The 18,138-nt window shown below is 45.3% G+C and overlaps 1 protein-coding gene across 1 annotated transcript in view; it reads right to left on the bottom strand.

The window, feature by feature from the left end:
* Positions 1–18,138, bottom strand: part of PREX2 (phosphatidylinositol-3,4,5-trisphosphate dependent Rac exchange factor 2) — a 1,458,907-nt gene that overhangs the window by 315,501 nt on the left and 1,125,268 nt on the right. Inside the window, exons 33-34 of the mRNA XM_069621155.1 lie at positions 3,128–3,345; positions 406–508 (exon numbers count right to left, since the gene is read on the bottom strand). Coding sequence (XP_069477256.1) covers positions 406–508; positions 3,128–3,345 — 321 coding nt within the window. The remainder of the gene's footprint in view (positions 1–405; positions 509–3,127; positions 3,346–18,138) is intronic.

The raw sequence follows: 18,138 nt of genomic DNA, 5'->3' as shown, positions 1-18,138 counted from the left end.
TACGTAGCCGTTTCGAACCTTGAAAATTCCGAATCCATGTTTGCCACAACATTTGAGAAAGCATTATTGCAGCTGTCTGCCTATCTAAATACGCTTCAACAAATTTCACATATAATTCCACAAAGCACACCATTTTTTATGAACCCCTGACTTGCTCAAATTCAGGAGTGAGGTTTGGGGTTTAGATCAGCTTTGTTTTAGTGTTCAGCCCTCTTGGCACACTTTGGTAAAGAGACAGGATGGCCAACTACCATGCAGCAAAGGTACTTGACTGGGATTATCATCCTTTTGCCTTTAGAAATGTCTTCATCAGAATGCATCATTGTGCGCCTCTCCCTTCAAACCTGTGACAATATTCAACCTGTCTAGTTCATTGTATGTACATGCGTATGAACATTTACTCACTTGAAACAAGTGGCTCTTGTTCAGCCGGTCTGAAATGAAACATAACTTTTTCAAGGTCAAACAAAGCCACCAATGTGTCCTCTAACATCGCTTGCTCATCTGGCTGAAAAAGAAATACACCAAAACAAAATTAACTGAGAATGTGGGCAATTATCTCATGTTTCTATTTTACAGCACACATGAAAACATTGGGGGCACTTTACACTGTACAAGCCGGTCTACCACCAGTATTGCTAATATATTTTTATCACGGTGGGCTATAAAAACATTGACACACTGCAAGTGTTCTAGAGTGAAGACAGTGATCACTTTCCCTGACAGTTAAATGGCTGGTCATGTTGAAATTAGTAAACATCTGACTCAAGTCAGGTGGAATTCTGATAATCTAAACCACAGTAACGATATGGTTATGACCTTGTACACTCATAAGTTTGGTAAGACACAGCATGAAAGTGCTGTTTGGCTCTGAATTGCTAATTAAACAATGAACACTTTGTTATAAATGTAGTGTCTCTCAAGGTATCGGTAATAATACAAGGCACCTGGCTAGGTCCTGATATGCCCAGGAGGGTGAACGTATATTCAAACAAAAAATCAGGATGGGAGACCCACACTTTTGATATTCAGGATAATTTAATGTAATCCCTGAATTGTGGTGATGATACATATAATATATCAATTGTTAGCATAATAACAGACAGACAGATAGTTGTACTTTTGTAGGTGTACCACTAGGTACCACCTTCAAGAGTGTGGAGGGTGCAAGCCTTCTGAAAAGGACTCTTTGATACACAGTTAACAAGGGTTTACAACACAAGAGTGAATGCAGCCCAGGACCTCAGTTGGTCCATGGGTATTGTCATAGGGAAAAAAACATATACCCCACGGACAGTGTTTCATTCCTTCACCTCCATCCTGGAGAAGGCCACCCTACGTCCAGTATTCGTACCCTGTGGCCGAAATACTACAGTGTCGATCTATGACACAACTCCACCCCTTGCATACTTGTACACATCTGTTGTGTTTTTTTTCCCTATGACAATACCCATGGACCAACTGTGTTAAGGTACACTTGAAGCATGCCCATGCTTGCATAAGGAAGTGGATGCAGACTTCAACAGTATGCAAATGACAGCCAGTGGTGCCTGGTGTGTACGCGGGCAAGCATCAAGTTGGTAATGCAATAACATGGGACCTGATAAGAATTACATAACTGATCAATGCCAACAAAATGAAAACAAGCATGTTAAAAGTTGAAATTGTGGTCGTGGGGCTCTGATTAGCAGTAACAACTGAAACGATTAGCACGAACAACCCAAATGTGTTTGAATTATTTTGCCATTCATGTGTCCAGAGGGAGGCATGAGCATAAAAGGTGATATACAACTTTTTAGTATGGTGCACGTGAAAATCTGAGGGTGCTAGTGTTTATTGCTTTTCAAGCGGTGGTAGAAGTGAGGATGCTTCCAGCGTAAGTCAATGGGAATGCACAACTCCATCAGCCAGCAATGCACATCAAACGAACTGCAGAATATCTCACAGCAAGAGGTGCACATTACAGAATGTTGCATGGCATCGCAGGTCACTGCATTTGTTGCCATAAAACAGAGTTGGAAAGAAGGGATTAAAGGTCTTTGGCAAATTGAGTATGGTCGACCAAATGGGGAAGTCCGCGATATAGCATACGCTTGAGCAGCTTTGAAACAAGATGGAAGTATGATGAGGCCGGAAACTAATAGCTTTGCTTCAGGCAACGGCTGTAGACGATTACTTTCATAAGAGCTATTTCAAAATAGCAGAGCATGCTTCGAGAGACAGAAAATGAAACGAGATGACGAAAGATCAAGCAAACATCACACGTAAAAGGCTAAGAAACTACTGCATTCAGTGGTGGACCATCATATAGAGAACTCTGGAGAGTTTCCGGCGGGCCTCGCCATACTGGGCCTTATTTGTCTGGTAGCTTCCACATTTTCTCCTAGGAAGAGGGTTGGGCCGGCTGAAAATGTGTAACATGGAGCCACTTTCAACATTATTTCCAGGGCCTCTTTTGGCCCAGTCCACCCCTGACTGCATTTGCCTTCCCGCTGCCTGACCACTTCACAGATGCACCAGAGCACATATTTTCTTCCAGCCATTCAAAAATCATGGGAGGAGCGGGATTACACAAAGTTAACCATCTCAGTCCACAGAGTGGGAACACCTGCTGAGTGGCCAGTTCCATTTCTGTGATTTCCTTTTCACCCTGCATTCAGCTGTTAAACAGGGCTCAAATGCCAAGGCTTGTCAGAAGGGGTTGTGTTTTTCCCAGTGGAGGCCCAGCCAAACGAGTATTTAAATCTGTGCCGGGTTTGCCATCACTCTACTAGTATGGCAATACCAAACAAGCATCCGGCATTTGCTGAATCAAGGCATGTAAGGGGGAGGCAGAAAGATACTCATGATGGCCAGATGGTAGTGTAACTCACTGAATCAGTAGACTGTAATGTTGTTAAAAGAGCTAAAGGATTTATTTTGGCTTAGAATTTGCATCGTTCATCCCGGAAAGCTTGTAACAAGTAAAATGTGTCCAAGGGGTAATGCATGAACTAGAAATAGCTGATTACTGAAAAGAAAGCACTGTTCCATCTCGGTCATCACAGTATTAAGTAGTAGAACCAGTAACTTGCAACTTATGGTCAACAAATGCATTATATTTGATTCACATGAAGGTGTTTCTTACCAGGTTTGGTGTCAGCAGAGACTGGAAGTGCAGGAGAACTCCCGCGCTGGCCACCTGCTCCAGCCACCTCTTGCTGGTTTCTTGGGTCTCGCCTTCATATTCTTTGCTGCTGTCAAACATCTGATTCAATGCAGCCATGAGCTGCTCGGAAAAAGCACAGACGGTGGCCACTAAGCTTTGGCAAAAGACCATGTCTCGCCGGAGCTGGATCTCGCTGTCTGAAAACCAGAAGTTAGAAGAAGGCATGCTTAAAATGTTAGGAAAAATCAACAGATGTGTGTATTGTAAGCTATTAACTGTGTAATTGAGCTAATGTATGCTCATACAACACCACCCTCACATTCTTCAATGAAATGACAAGGTGCACCGCAAGGGTCTGTAGCCTGCTACTCTCCAGATATTTTGGACTACAAATCCCATGAACCACCACCATGTGGGTTTTAGTCCAAAACATCTGACGAGTCAAAGGTTGCAGACCCCTGATATCTAGGAACAGTTGTGACTAAAAATAAGCACTTAACACTATCACAGTCATTTCTCTAACTTCTTTCTAATTGTGGGAAGCAAGACCTTCTACTGACTTAATCCAGTAGCAAGCTTTTGAACAAACTGGTAGCTTCAATCATAATGATTCTACTGTCTAAGAATGATCCCTCTATGCTGCTCAAAGGTAATAAATGATACAGTCGAGGATTATGGTGCTAGATTGCTGTTATATCTGCTGATTTACTGCCAAAATAGTTTATTCTTACTGCCTCCTGGTCTCTTGACATTACCATGGGATTACAAGGGGTGGCCGGCGGTGTAAATCTGCAGTTTTGCAGTACGTAGCCCTCCTCTGGTATTTTTGGAGGATTTTCCATGAGCGGTGAATCTGCAAGGTATATCCACCAATTATTGGAGATAAAGTGGAGGATCTATCTCCTGCCATTTGCTGGAGATGAATCCTCCACTTGACCTGCACACTCGGAATTCAGTGGTGCAGTAATGCAGCAGTAAATTGCTAGTAAAAGAATTACTGCCACTTTATTGTTGTTCTACCGCACCACCAAACACGCAATGAGGAACGAAATACCATACACTCAAGGTACGTTTTGTTGAATTTGCCATGGTGCTCTTAACATTTGCCAGGTATTTGCACCATTTGCCCCAATACTCACATCATTTGGAAGCTACTGCTTTCACATGCACAGATATTCACACTGTTATTCATGGGTGGGAAATAGGTAAGATTAGGGGAGAACAGGGATGCCGCACTCCTGTTCCTCTCCTGTCTGCCATCAAAGAGGGGAAGAGTGGAAAAAGAACACTATTTACCTGCTCTGCCTGGAGCCTGTTTCACATTTCTCTGCAACCTTATTTCAAAGGCAGCGAGCCCACAGAGCTGGGCTAATCATGGGACGATTAAGGGCACCACACTTCTTCCTCACGTGTTCCTTCCTACCATAATGCTACCACCGAGCTTGTTTAGCAAAACTCGTGTTTTCCCGATATGACTCAATGCGGGCTCATAGGTTCTGAAGTGGGAGAATGGAAGAAAAGGCTCCCACCAATCCCCTCACACCCATGGCCTAGAGGATCGCGACCCAGACGCCCGCCACGAGAGGAGTTTGCCCACCTACCAGATGACCAGATACCCTGGTACAGGAACATACGGATGTGCCCACCAGCCTGCCCTGCCCATGCCGACACCTGCGGCATGGATGAACTCGACTGAACCATTCAACAGTAAATTAACACATCGTTAGAGATGCCATGACGACCTAGCCAACGGTCAGCACACCCGTGCAAAAATGCACACTGGACACTCCCACACCAATCCACACGAAGAACATATTCAGTGCTATGACGTAGGTGACGGACACACCCACTGACGCGCATCTTTATTATTTTTCACATAGGTTTTTTAAAATCCAGAAACGCAAGACGCATAATGAACTCATCTAAAATGCTTGCTCACGCTTCTTCTAAACCCATGCATTGCAATGAGAAGTATAACGAAGACATGATACTGGGGATAAAGCAATATCATACCATAACCTAAAGCGCCGTGCATCAAACGTCTCTACCTATGCACCAGGCCCAAGTAGGCCGCAAGCAAGAGCTTCCATGAACATTGAATGAGCAAGAGTACAGTTGCTGACCCTGCAGAATGAGCCCGGCGAGAGCAGACAGTCAAGGGCACAATGTTGCAAACTCGCATGCCGCAAGCCGACGCCAAGGTCACACCTGCAAATTAAGCCAGGCACACAGTGGAAAATGCAATATTAAATGTGCAGAATTCTGCCTCAACCACGGTCTCACCTCACGTGACCAAGCTGAACCTGGCAGGGTGCCAGGCCCAGGAGGAGGGAGGCACCTGGATCCCACGTTTCAAGACACAGGCAGATACAATTAAGCGACTCAATGGACATCTGCGGCGGTGGGAGTAGTCTGCCTTCCAGCATATGAACAAATCCTCAGATTGTCTGCACATACCCATAGTGATACATTGTTGCAAATGACAGGTGCACCGCGAGCTGGGAACAGCGATGGTCCCAGACTGGGGGGCTCGCAAATGGACCAATCAGAACATGGGGCTCTTATCACTGATGCCATTAACATAAGCCAATCCTCAGGGGTCTTCATGTAACAATTTTCATGTATCAAATTGAAGGGACAACCCAAGTATACCACCTGACTGACCCTCCACCACTAACAATGCTCTCTATACGTATGCTATACTAACCCTACCACTTGAGGAACCAATCCAGAGTGGCAATAGGTTTTTTGCTAACTTTCCCAGGTGACGCAAGTAGCGCATCATACTAAGGTAAAATGGGCCTGCGAGCCCCACGATTGGAGAGAGAGTGTCAGGACGGACGTGTACGATCCTTGACCCATCCCTGCCGTTTTGTTTAATAAACAGCAGAATCACCTTGCTTCTTGCGTGTGCCTCATACTCATTTTTTGGGATACACGGGAGGAGTTGGGGCCTCCCTGCCCGGGGGTCCGAGGACGGCCCAGCCGACCCCGGGAGAATTTCCCCCCAACAAGTTGGAGGCACTGCTGAGATCTGTTTAAGGTCTGCTTTTATTTTATTTTTCCGAGTACTCCCGTTGCGAGGAGGCCCGGCGGCGTGGCCCCCTCTGCCGCTGCCCCCTTTTGAGGACTACAGGACCATCGCGGAACTGTGAGAAGACCGGACAGCGCAATCCGGATATTGGCCTTCGGGAGCCGGTTGAGAAGTATCCAGCCCGCGGTTGGCGAGTGTCCAGACGTGGTCCAGACGAGGGGAGGTGGCGAGCCGCTTGGAGGGGTGCACGCAGTCGAGCGGCCCTGCATCAAGAGAACTTGGTGAGTATGCCACACACAACAAGCAATGTGAAATTGTGAGGGCGGGGGGAGGAATTGAATACGGGAGGCGGGAGGTGTTACACAGGTGCGCGGCGAAGGTTGATAAAATTAGTGTTGACGGTGAAGTGAATGGTAGCTGGACAAGTGCGAGAGCAGTCCGCTATGTTACAGAAGAGGAGGGGGCGGAGCACGAAACCATCACGTGCGGCCGCTCGTAGACACTGATTGGCCCAGGTCGCGACCACGTGTAAGGGTGTGTGTGCGGCTTCCTACGATTTGGTGATTATTGATCAATGAGTAGGTGAGGATCCCTATTGATCGAGCAGGAAACTCGATAGATAGATGACGTTTCCCTGTAGGCGGTAGCTAGCCGGTTGCCTAATACGGAAGATAATTGGCTGGGTAAGCCCTCCTGTCGAGGGGCATATCACACGCGAGGCAACGCAGTGTGCGCAGTCCGATTATATTGTTGATTACCTTGTTCCAGGCGTGACAGGAAGACAGCTGTGAGGTTAACGGGGGTAGATTGCAAGCGTATTTCGTACTTTTAAAAACATGTAAAGAACTTAACAGTAGTTTTTGAAGAGATCGGTGACGTCACCAGTAGGGCTTTCATAGGATATCTCGAACACAAGGCATTTTTTTTTTTTTGGAGGGTGGTGGGGAAGAGAATTATGGTAAGGGAGTGGAGACGGAGATAAAACGGTAACGGTAACGAGTTGATCGGGGAAGGGTGAAAAGGGGGACGTGGCTGCGCACGGAGAACGCCGGCCACGGCAATTGCAGCATACAGCCCGCCACCATATACAGCTACAGGTGGCCACACGGGAGGGGAGCAGACTAGAATGACGGGATCAGCTCGAATGAAGATGCCCGCAGGGGAGGGGAGGACTGACGAAGAGCAGGTCGCAGAAATAGGGCATGATGAGTGGGTAGCTGCGCAGGTACTATTAAAATTACGAGGTTCATTAACAGGAGAAGAGAAGGAGGCAGTAAGGAAAATGGACGAGGATAATACCAGGAAGAGTGAAATGAAAGGGGAAGAGGGGAAAAGAAAGTGGGGGGAGCTGTTAAGAGAAAAGGAAGAGATTTTGGAGGAACGATTAGCAGAATTAAGGGATGAGCAGAATGCACTGATCAAGCAGCTCGAGAGAGAGGAAAGAGAGAGAGCACGGGAAAGGAAAGAAAGCAAGAATGAGTCGGAAAAAATGAGGGAACGAACTGAGGAGCAAAAGAGAGAAGCAGAAAGGGTGAAGGCAGTAGCAGAAAGGGTATCCAGAGCAGCACTGGGTGACAAGAAAAGAGAGGAAGAAGAAGAAGAGAAAGAAAAGGAAATGGAAATATGGAAGAGGAGATTACTATCAGAAACGACAAGGAAATACGAAGAAGGGAGGATGATAGAGGGTATATTAGAGCGGGAAAGAGCGAGATGGGAAAGGAAGAAAGAAGAAGAAAGGATAATGGAAAAGATGAATAGTGAAGTAATAGAGGAATTGAAAAAGAAAAGAGAGGAAATTGGTAGAGAAACAGCAGAGAAAAATGAAGGGGAAAGAGAAGATAGGAGAGGGGGGAGTGAAGTAAGGAGGTATATATACAGAGACACAGAAGTAGCAACAACGTCAGCACAAAGGGGAGCAATGTGTAAAGGGGAAAAGGGAGGAACGGATCTAATAGACTTAAAAACAGTAACGATTAAGGGGAAAAAGACAGATTGGGGGTTGCCATTCCTGAATGACTTTTGCAGTGAGGAAGGAGAGGGAATGGAGAAGGAAGGAAGAAACAGTGAAAGGGAAAGTTTAGATAAATTATACATCACCCGGACAAATAGAGAATCACCATGGATCTGCAGGAGACAGGAAGGACTGGAGGGAAGTGAGGAGGAAGAGCAAGGAATGGAGGAAAGGCAGGCACGTGCAGCTACACCCTCACCACCCCGTCCAACATGCTCCACTACCTCACGCTCATTACGTGCAACATGCCCACCTAAACTAGCACCCTTCCCCCACGAACTGACACCCTATGCAGGCAGGCTTAGAGACCTCCCTGGACGCAGACAGGGAGAACGAATACACACGCCCACATTAAATAAAGGAAATGATAAGAGAAGGGGAAGGGATGGAGGAGAAACAGTTACGAGCAGGGGAAATATGGACCCAATTGACGATGTAGAAGAAACGGAAGAAGAGGAGGGGTGCACAGACTCGATTTTGTGGAACCCAGGGGGTCAAACAGGACACAACTTAATGCCGCTTCTGGAGAGGGGAGGGGTTCGACCACAATACGTCCCTTGGAAGCATGCAGACAAGGAAAATATGAAGTGCAGGCTCCCATCATTAAGTGGAGGTGCGGGAAAATGGATATATGAAATGGAAAAACACACCGCAGGACAGAAACTGGCAGTGGGGGATGTAAAGGGCCTTCTAATATCAATATTGGGGGACGCAGCAGATGACATCTGGAAGAGAGCAGGCTTCCCTGGAGTCACAATAACAAACACATCACACGATGGGGCACCATTTGCAAACTGCAGACATGCATTATGGCAAGCGCTGAGGGTACAGTACCCAGACACATCAGACATAGAAGCAATTACCTCACGCAAGATGCGTGAGAACGAAGATCCTGTTGATTATATCCAGGAAATTCAAGAGAAGTGGCGTATGGAAACTAGAGAAGAATGGGACAAAACACCAGCAATATTCTATCATATACTAATACAAGGGCTCCCAGAAGCAGTTCAGAAACAACTGACCAGAAATACAACTGACGATAGTACATCATTGTAGGACATGGCAAGAAAAGGTGAAACAAAAGGAAGAGGATAGAAAAGCGGAAGAGGCTAAATTGGTACAGAAAAAACTTACTAAATACACGATGGAAGGTGCACTAATAACTACACCTGCAACAATGACCCAAAACCCCACACAAGTAGTGGCTGCACAAGATCCTACACAGGAACAGCAGGGCATCCAGCAACAGCAGGCATTGCAACAGGGAAATGGGCAGCAACAACTAGTAACACAACGACAGCCACAGACATATTCACTGCCACAACAACAGGTAGCGATAACACAACAACCCCAAGTACAGCAAGTACAGCAACCTGCCCAAATCCAAGACCATAACATAACCTCTACCAATACACAACTGCAGCAAACACAACTGGGAAGGGTGACGGTCCTGGGACACAACCCTTACACAGGAAGTGGTCAATCATTATACCCACAATAGGACAGCCCACAGACGGCCTTGGTGTGTCCCATCCTGTCGGTAACACCTAATAGTGCGGAGGAACCACGCATAGAGGTAACGATAGGTGACAAAAAATTAACATTCCTTGTTGACACCGGGGCGACCCGGTCTTGCATAAGGGAAGGTAAATTTAAGATGTCAGGTGAAGCCATGAACACCCAAGGATTTCTGGGGCTAGGGGGTTGGTTCCCTTTACTGATAACATTCCCTTATCAATAGGGGATTATGACATGTCAGGCCCGCTTTTAGATTCTAGGGCCTCACCAGTAAACATACTGGGGAGAGACATAATGAGCAGGCTGAATATGACGATCTCCTTTATGGAGGACGGCATAATTTGCTCCACTCCAGGAATAAACATGCTCACTGCACGACAAATTATGCAAGCATACTGTGGACAGACAGTGATTAGGGCTGAGCCAGTAGATGGAGAACTGTTCCAGTACGGGACAGACATGGCATTTGCATGGATGCCAGAGATAGAAGGAAAGATCTGGACGAGGCCAGCAGCCTATTTGTTTAGACCAGAAACACCAGCCAATGAACAAGAAGGAAAGGTGATTTCAGTTAACATAGAGCGCATTATAGCAACTGCTGATTACATCGCAGTACATGCCCAAGACAAAGAAGGAAGAGCATGGAGGGCAGTGATAGCCCTAGCAGAGGGATGTAGGCTCACCCAGGTGTCAGACGAGGAGCTCTTCTCAGAAGAAAAGGAAGAGGTGAAATGGTATTTATGATGAGTGTAGAAATATGGCTAAGAGTGGCATACAAACAAGTGGCACAGAAAATGGCAATGGCACTTGAAGCACCCACATCCACCCCAGTTCCCTTCTTTGAGGAGGATATGGCAAAGGTACCAACATCATTATGGACTACTAGTCCCTATGAAGTGGGGTGAATAAAAAGTATAGGGGGAGTAAGAATAAAATTGAAAAAAGGTGCAATACTCCCCAGAGTGAAGCAGTACCCACTATCAAAAGAGGCAGATGAGGGCATATATGAAACAATAACGGCCCTTATAAATAATGGCATATTGGTACCATCAGAATCACCATGTAACACAGCTGTATACCCAGTGCGCAAAGCAAAAGGGGGGTCTTGGCGCTTCATCCAGGACCTCAGGCCCTTGAACAACATAGTGGAAGCAGAATACCCCATAGCAGCAAACCCGGCCACAATATTGTGTGGCATTCCAGCAGAGGCATCACGATTTACAGTGATAGACCTTAAAAATGCCTTTTTCTCAATACCCCTGCACACAGACTCACAAGATCTGACGAGCTTCACGTACAGAAACACAAATGGAAACACACCAGATTGCCACAAGGATACTGTGAGTCACCCTCAATTTTCAACAGAGTAATACAGATGGACTTGGGTAACATTGAAGTGGAAAGCACAGTGTTGCAGTATGTTGATGACATAATAATTTGCAGCACAAGCGAAAAAAGGTGCAGAGAGGACTCATTGAAGATGCTGACAATATTGGCTGAAAAGGGTTACAAGGTAGAAAAGGAAAAGTTACAGTACTGTCAGGAACAGGTACTTTACATTGGTCAGCTCATATCCCAATACGGAAGAAAGATTGCACCACAAAGAGCACAGGTCATTTCAAAAACGCTGCTGCCTCAAACAGTGAGGGAACTGCAGCAGTTCCTGGGACTGTGCAACTACTGTAGAGCTTGGGTATTCGATTACAGCTCATACATAGGACCCCTACTTGAGGCATTAAAATAAGCTAACAAAGGGGAGAAAAAATTGGGGTGGACAATGGAAATGAAAGAGGCCTTTGATGAACTGAAAGATGCAATATCAACTGCTCCGGTACTGGCCACCCCAGATTATGAACGACAATTCTTTATATTTTCACATTGCGACTCAGCAGTAATGAAAGCAGTGTTGGCTCAAAAAACAAGCATGGGTTACAAACCAGTTGCGTTTTACAGTGGCCACTTGGATCCTGTGATGTTAGGACATTTCCCTTGCGAACAAGGTCTCGCCGCAGCTGCCTTTGCGGTAGAGAAGGCATCATCAATAACAATGGGGTGCCCAACCACGCTATTTGTGGAACATGCACTATTTGCAATATTGAACAAGCCTAAGTCCACACTAACCACGCAGAGGGCGTCGGGTTAGATACAGCAAACTACAAAGAAGAGTTGGTTGCATTGCCTTCCGCTAGCTCTATTTGAGATGAGGAATAGACCAGGCTCCGACCACCACCTCACTCCTCACGAGGTGGTGACCGGACGTCAAATGCGCCTTCCTCTAACGCCAACATCAAGAGCATTAACAGATTATGAAAACACTGCAACTGTTCTTGGTGATGAAATGTACCAATATGTGTCTTCTTTGATTACTAGTGTAGTGTTTGTGTCTCAACAGCTCGAGCGCATGCGGGGCGGGTCTAAGAGTGATCAACCAGAAGACATGGATAAGGAATTGGAAAAGGAAAAACTGTGCAAAATTACTAAAGGGGACCACGTGCTACTCCGCAATTTCAACAGAAGGTGGAACAGCCCACGCTTCACTGGCCCCCACCTGGTAGAAGAGGTATCTACGAGAGCAGTAAAGTTGCAGGACAAATGTGCTTGGAATCACCTACACGACGTAAAGATCTGCAAACTCCAGACCCGCCCTAGAGTCACCGACAGGGCCACTGGAAGAACAGCAACAGCGTCACCCACGGAGGAAGAGAATTCTACCACAGCTGATGACCTAAGTGTCTCCATACCCTACCAACCCCCAGATTCCCCAGAGACAACTACTGACATAGAAAGGGGTAATTCCCGTGCCGCCCACCCCATGGTCACACGATCAAAGAGTAAAGAGACTTCCGCCAGTTGAACCCCTAACCCTCTGCCCTTCAACCCCTACCCACTGCAGTCATCACCAAACTGAAGGACATTGTTTTACACATATACACATGTAAACACTTGAATGTTCTCTTTTTTTTCTTTCTCGCACATGCAGGTACCGCATATTATTGTATTGCTAAAGAAAACAGATAACTAACAAAGTTCATTGCCCAGGAGTAGATGCTACCCCCAGACGATAACTACCCTGAAGAGCTATCACACCAATTTGTCTACCACATAAAAAGGCCAAAGTACCTGAAAAGAAGGAGGTGCATGTCTACTACACAGCATTTCTCTTGGCCATAGAACAATCAATGCCCCATCTTCACCAACACTTGCCTGCCCTAAGAGATAGATCGCTTAGATTGGCGTGGGAACAGCTCTTCGCCTGGGCACTGAACGACTACTTGATAGGGAGAGCTTGAAAACAACAACTAACACTAATAACAAGCATATTGAGAATTTTCAGGCGGGCAACTTTAACGTCGCAAGAATAAGCTGCCGGACTGCAGCAAGGTAAGAGCAAAATGCCGGTGAGAATAGCATCTGTAATAAAGATGATAGGGATTTTGATGATCACCGGGTTTTTGGCTGCCTCTGTATGGCAGAAAAGTTATGCTATCAATATTTTGGCTGCACCCAAACCTAATATACCCCCACCCACGGCTGCAACAGGTGTTACGTCAGGTGGTACTAGCAAAATTCCACACAAGGGAAATAGAGTTAAACGCAGCATATACTCAGATAATAAAGGTATTGACAACTACATACAAGATTCAGCACACGTCTCGAACAACATGTGGTACCAACACATGACCCAAATAGGTAAACAGACAACAGAAGACAGCTGCTACGTCTGCTCATTGATCCCATACGCCATGAGCGCTTCTCGAACGTTCGTTGCCACGGAAATAGATGAAAAGACAGCACGATGTATAGTATACTTGGCACTGTTCCAAACGAGAGTGAGATTTCAAGGGACGGTGGTGCACCTGGTATGGAAAACGCGAGACACATATCCATACGAAAACAACTTCCTCAAGACTTATTTGAGTTACCACAAAACCAGTTTGCATGCTGAAGCATTCATATACATGACAAGTGGCCCTGAAAAAGGAGAAACAAAGAAAGTAACACTACAATACCTACCATGTGATTGGTACGCCACTGAAGTTCCTGGTAAACAAGGATGTTGGGAAAGACCACTGATAACAATAACAGGAAGGTGTACCCGGACAACAAATGGGACACAGGAGTGGTTGGCAGCAACATGGTAACGAGAGAAACTATTACAACTATTGCTGAACACAATGACAGATGTTGGATGACTTGGGTCAAGTAGGTACTCATGCTAACGTGGATAGAGAAGGATGAAGACCCAATAACAATACTGCCGTTGTCTGCACCTAAAGTATGCTACCAACATAGAGGAGAAGTGGACGTGTGATACAACACCAACTGTGCAAGCGTGATGGAGTTACCTGAGGGGGGAGCAGGAACAGCAGTATTAATGGACCATTACTGGGCCTGCGGAGACAAGGCATACCACATACTGCCCCCTCTGTGGAATGGTGTTTGCACAATGGTACACGTTAATGTACCATCACTAGTGGTGCCCCAGAAACATGTGAACGTGGCAAACTTCCCTAAAATGGATGAAGGAAACAAGAGGAAGAAGAGATCTGTACAACCTCACAAGGGGTCAGAGAACCAAAACAACAGCAACAACACTGTCCTGAATAGAAAGAAAAGACAAGGAGAACCTCTGACAGGAAATTACCTATGGGGAAGGTCGGAAACAGCACTCACTTCAATCCCACCAGAACACAGACTATTCAGCAGAGCAGCAATGTTCTTCCCCTCAATAATACATCCGGGACTACAAGCTTACGCAAACGCAAAATGGCTCCAGATAACTCGATGGGAACTAATGATGACAATTAATTCTACAGTAAATGGATTCAACGCAATAAAAGAGGAACTGCGAGCAGTGAGGATGGTAGCACTACAGAACAGATATGTACTGGACCTCCTCACAGCAATGGAAGGAGGAGTTTGCGCAAAGATAGGTCAATCATGCTGCACATTCATTCCTGCTAACGATGCTGACAATGGTACACTGACAGAAGCAGTATCACAACTGGCCCAGATGCACTCCAAAATGATGGATGAAAGTAAAGGAGTGAAGAAGGATGACAGCTGGTTTTCACTATTATGGTCATGGATGCCATCTTGGCTGTCGGACGCACTGAAGATTATAGTTGGATGCATAATACTGGCTGGAGCTGCACTGATCATAATTAGATTTTGGAAGGCCCGGAAGGCACGCACCACAGATGAAATGATCGAAATGGTTGGTATGCACCCCTTGATGCCGGCAGAGGATGGCCAGCACACAGGCACAATAATAAAAGAGAGAGAAAAACTGCGTAAACAGATCATCACCAACCACCTGGACCCACCATCTATGAAGCTCGAAAACCCAAGAAACCCAAGGAGCTACATAGGGAAATGGGTACACTGCACACCTGGAGGAACCTGTGTATATATGTATTGGTCATTTGAAGACCATGTCAACCACTATGGCCATTTGGGAGGAGTAACTAAAATATGGAGAGTGAGAGGGGATAAGGAAAAGGATATGTTTGTGGTCAACAAGTCGACCAGAGGGGGGACTGAAGTGGGAGAATGGAACAAAAGGCTTCCACCAATCCCCTCACACCCATGGCCTAGAGGATCGCGGCCCAGACACCCGCCACGAGAGGAGTTTGCCCACCTACCAGATGACCAGATACCCTGGTACAGGAACATACGGATGTGCCCACCAGCCTGCCCACCAGCCTGCCCTCCCCATGCCGACACCTGCGGCATGGATGAACTCGACTGAACCATTCAACAGTAAATGAACACATCGTTAGAGATGCCATGACGACCTAGCCAACGGTCAGCACACCCGTGCAAACATGCACACTGGACACTCCCACACCAATCCACACGAAGAACATATTCAGTGCTATGACGTAGGTGACGGACACACCCACTGACGCGCATCTTTATTATTTTTCACATAGGTTTTTTAAAATGCAGAAACTCAAGACGCACAATGAACTCATCTAAAATGCTTGCTCACGCTTCTTCTAAACCCATGCATTGCAATGAGAAGTATAACGGAGACATGATACTGGGGATAAAGCAATATCATACCATAACCTAAAGCGCCGTGCATCAAACGTCTCTACCTATGCACCAGGCCCAAGTAGGCCGCAAGCAAGAGCTTCCATGAACATTGAATGAGCAAGAGTACAGTAGCTGACCCTGCAGAATGAGCCCGGCGGGAGCAGACAGTCAAGGGCACAATGTTGCAAACTCGCATGCCGCAAGCCGACGCCAAGGTCACACCTGCAAATTACGCCAGGCACACAGTGGAAAATGCAACATTAAATGTGCAGAATTCTGCCTCAACCACGGTCTCACCTCACGTGACCAAGCCGAACCTGACAGGGTGCCAGGCCCAGGAGGAGGGAGGCGCCTGGATCCCACGTTTCAAGACACAGGCAGATACAATTAAGCGACTCAATGGACATCTGCGGCGGTGGGAGTAGTCTGCCTTCCAGCATATGAACAAATCCTAGACGACTGCACAGTTTTCACACCCAACTACTTCATTCTTACTGCAGTTTTGTCACCTTGAAATGCTGAAATGGAGCTCGGAAATCACGCTCCCTAAGCCGTAACAATGCACTTGCATTTGTGCATCCCTGTATGGGTTATAAACACAGAACTTCAAGTAGCAGAATGCAGTATGAGGGAAGAAGGCATGACTACTTAATTATTGCACAAATAACTTCGGATAACTTTGCAGGGTGAGAAGCACAACTTTTAAGGCCTAGTCACACCCCAAAACCTGTGCGATAAAATCACATGCTTTATGGACACAGGCATGAGGCGTATTTGTATTCCTAATGTTCATAATGTTGCACCCTCGCTCCCTGCCAGGTACTGCGCTGAAGACAGCTGAGCTGCAGCCAGAACGGCGGGTTGAGTCCTGGGGCATTGAAGATGGGCATTTTACTCATGCCGCACCCTCTCCATGCCACTGCACCTTGGCCACTGCACCCTCTGAGCGATGGCAGGGTACAGGGAGAGTGCAGGATATGTGTTCAGCTTGTGTCGTCGTGAACATCGAGAAACTGTGGCCCATTTTATATTTTCTTTCTAGTGCCTCTTTCTTTTTTTATTTTAATAATGTTTTATTGTTTTAAATATTGAGAATGATACAAATATCAACAAGTTACAGACTTTGAATGAAACAAGAACCATAAAGAATTTACATAGTGAATGATTTTGATCAATTGTAATAGACTTTCTATATAACTAATTAATTTGTTAAATTCACCTACGAATATAATATGAACTATAGTAGGTGTAAAGAACATTAATATAACAAGTTGTATATGAATAGTAGTAACTCTAGTCTGTAAAGAGTGATTTATATGTAGTGAGTATAGAGATAAGGGGGGAGACGTACAGGGAGACTAAGAAGAGACATACAAGAACCAGGAGGGTAGAGGATAGGGGGAGGGGTATATGAGATTATTTCATAAAGATAATCTAATCATTTCTAATATTGTTTAGTTCAAGCATTTCAGTTTGAGCACAGACATATAGATAATGATGAAGACATAAAAGTATAAATTCATGTACCATGAGCAGTTGCATAGAAAAAGTTAAGATACCTGGTAAAATAATACCATTTAGCATTATATTTAGGAATTGTGTTTTGATTATTGGCGATGCACATTTCTAGTTTATGAGTGTTATAAATAGTATTCCACCAAATTTTGGTAGAAAGCAAACTAGAGTCTTTCCAGTTAGCAGTGATGCATTTTAAAGCTATACAGATGAATAGATCATAAAGTCTAGCAGAGTCAGATGGAATACAAGTTGTAATGGCTAAGCTTCCTAAACATATGTTAACAAAGGAGAAAGGAACATCAACACAGAAAATCCATTTGAGAAACTTCCAAATTTCGTGCCAAAATTTGACAATATATGAACATTCAAAAAACATATGCATATACGTGGCAGGAGATTTGCCACATGTCCAACATTTTGCATTATAATTCGGATTAGACTTAGCCAATTTGGCCGGGGTAATGAATGCTCTATGAATGAAGAAATAATAGTGTTGTGAAATATTTGCTGACACCGATATTTGTTTGATTTTGGAAAACAGACAGAGTCAAATATCATCTTCAAACATGTATCCTAAATCAAGTTCCCATTTCAGATGGATAGGGCAAATCTTAAAAGTTGAGGTGAGAAAATTATATATTTTAGAGGCTCGAACTTCAGTAACCATGTTAAGGTGCATTAGTCTAACGGCATCTGGAGTAAGAATGTCATTAGGAAATTGGGCAAGTGCATCAAGACAGGAATTAATTAAGTTATTGTAAAATTGAAAGTCCTTCTTCGGTATTTTGAATGTGGTAGAGAGTTGCTGGAAGGAGAGGATATAAGGGCCATCTATAATATGTTGGATGAATCTGATACCTTTTTGAA

Source organism: Ambystoma mexicanum, chromosome 5q, assembly GCF_040938575.1.
Source record: "Ambystoma mexicanum isolate Mex_15411 chromosome 5q, UKY_AmexF1_1, whole genome shotgun sequence".
NCBI lineage: Eukaryota > Metazoa > Chordata > Amphibia > Caudata > Ambystomatidae > Ambystoma > Ambystoma mexicanum.
The sequence above is the reverse complement of the archived record's forward strand: the minus strand, read 5'-3'. Positions and strand labels throughout refer to the sequence as shown.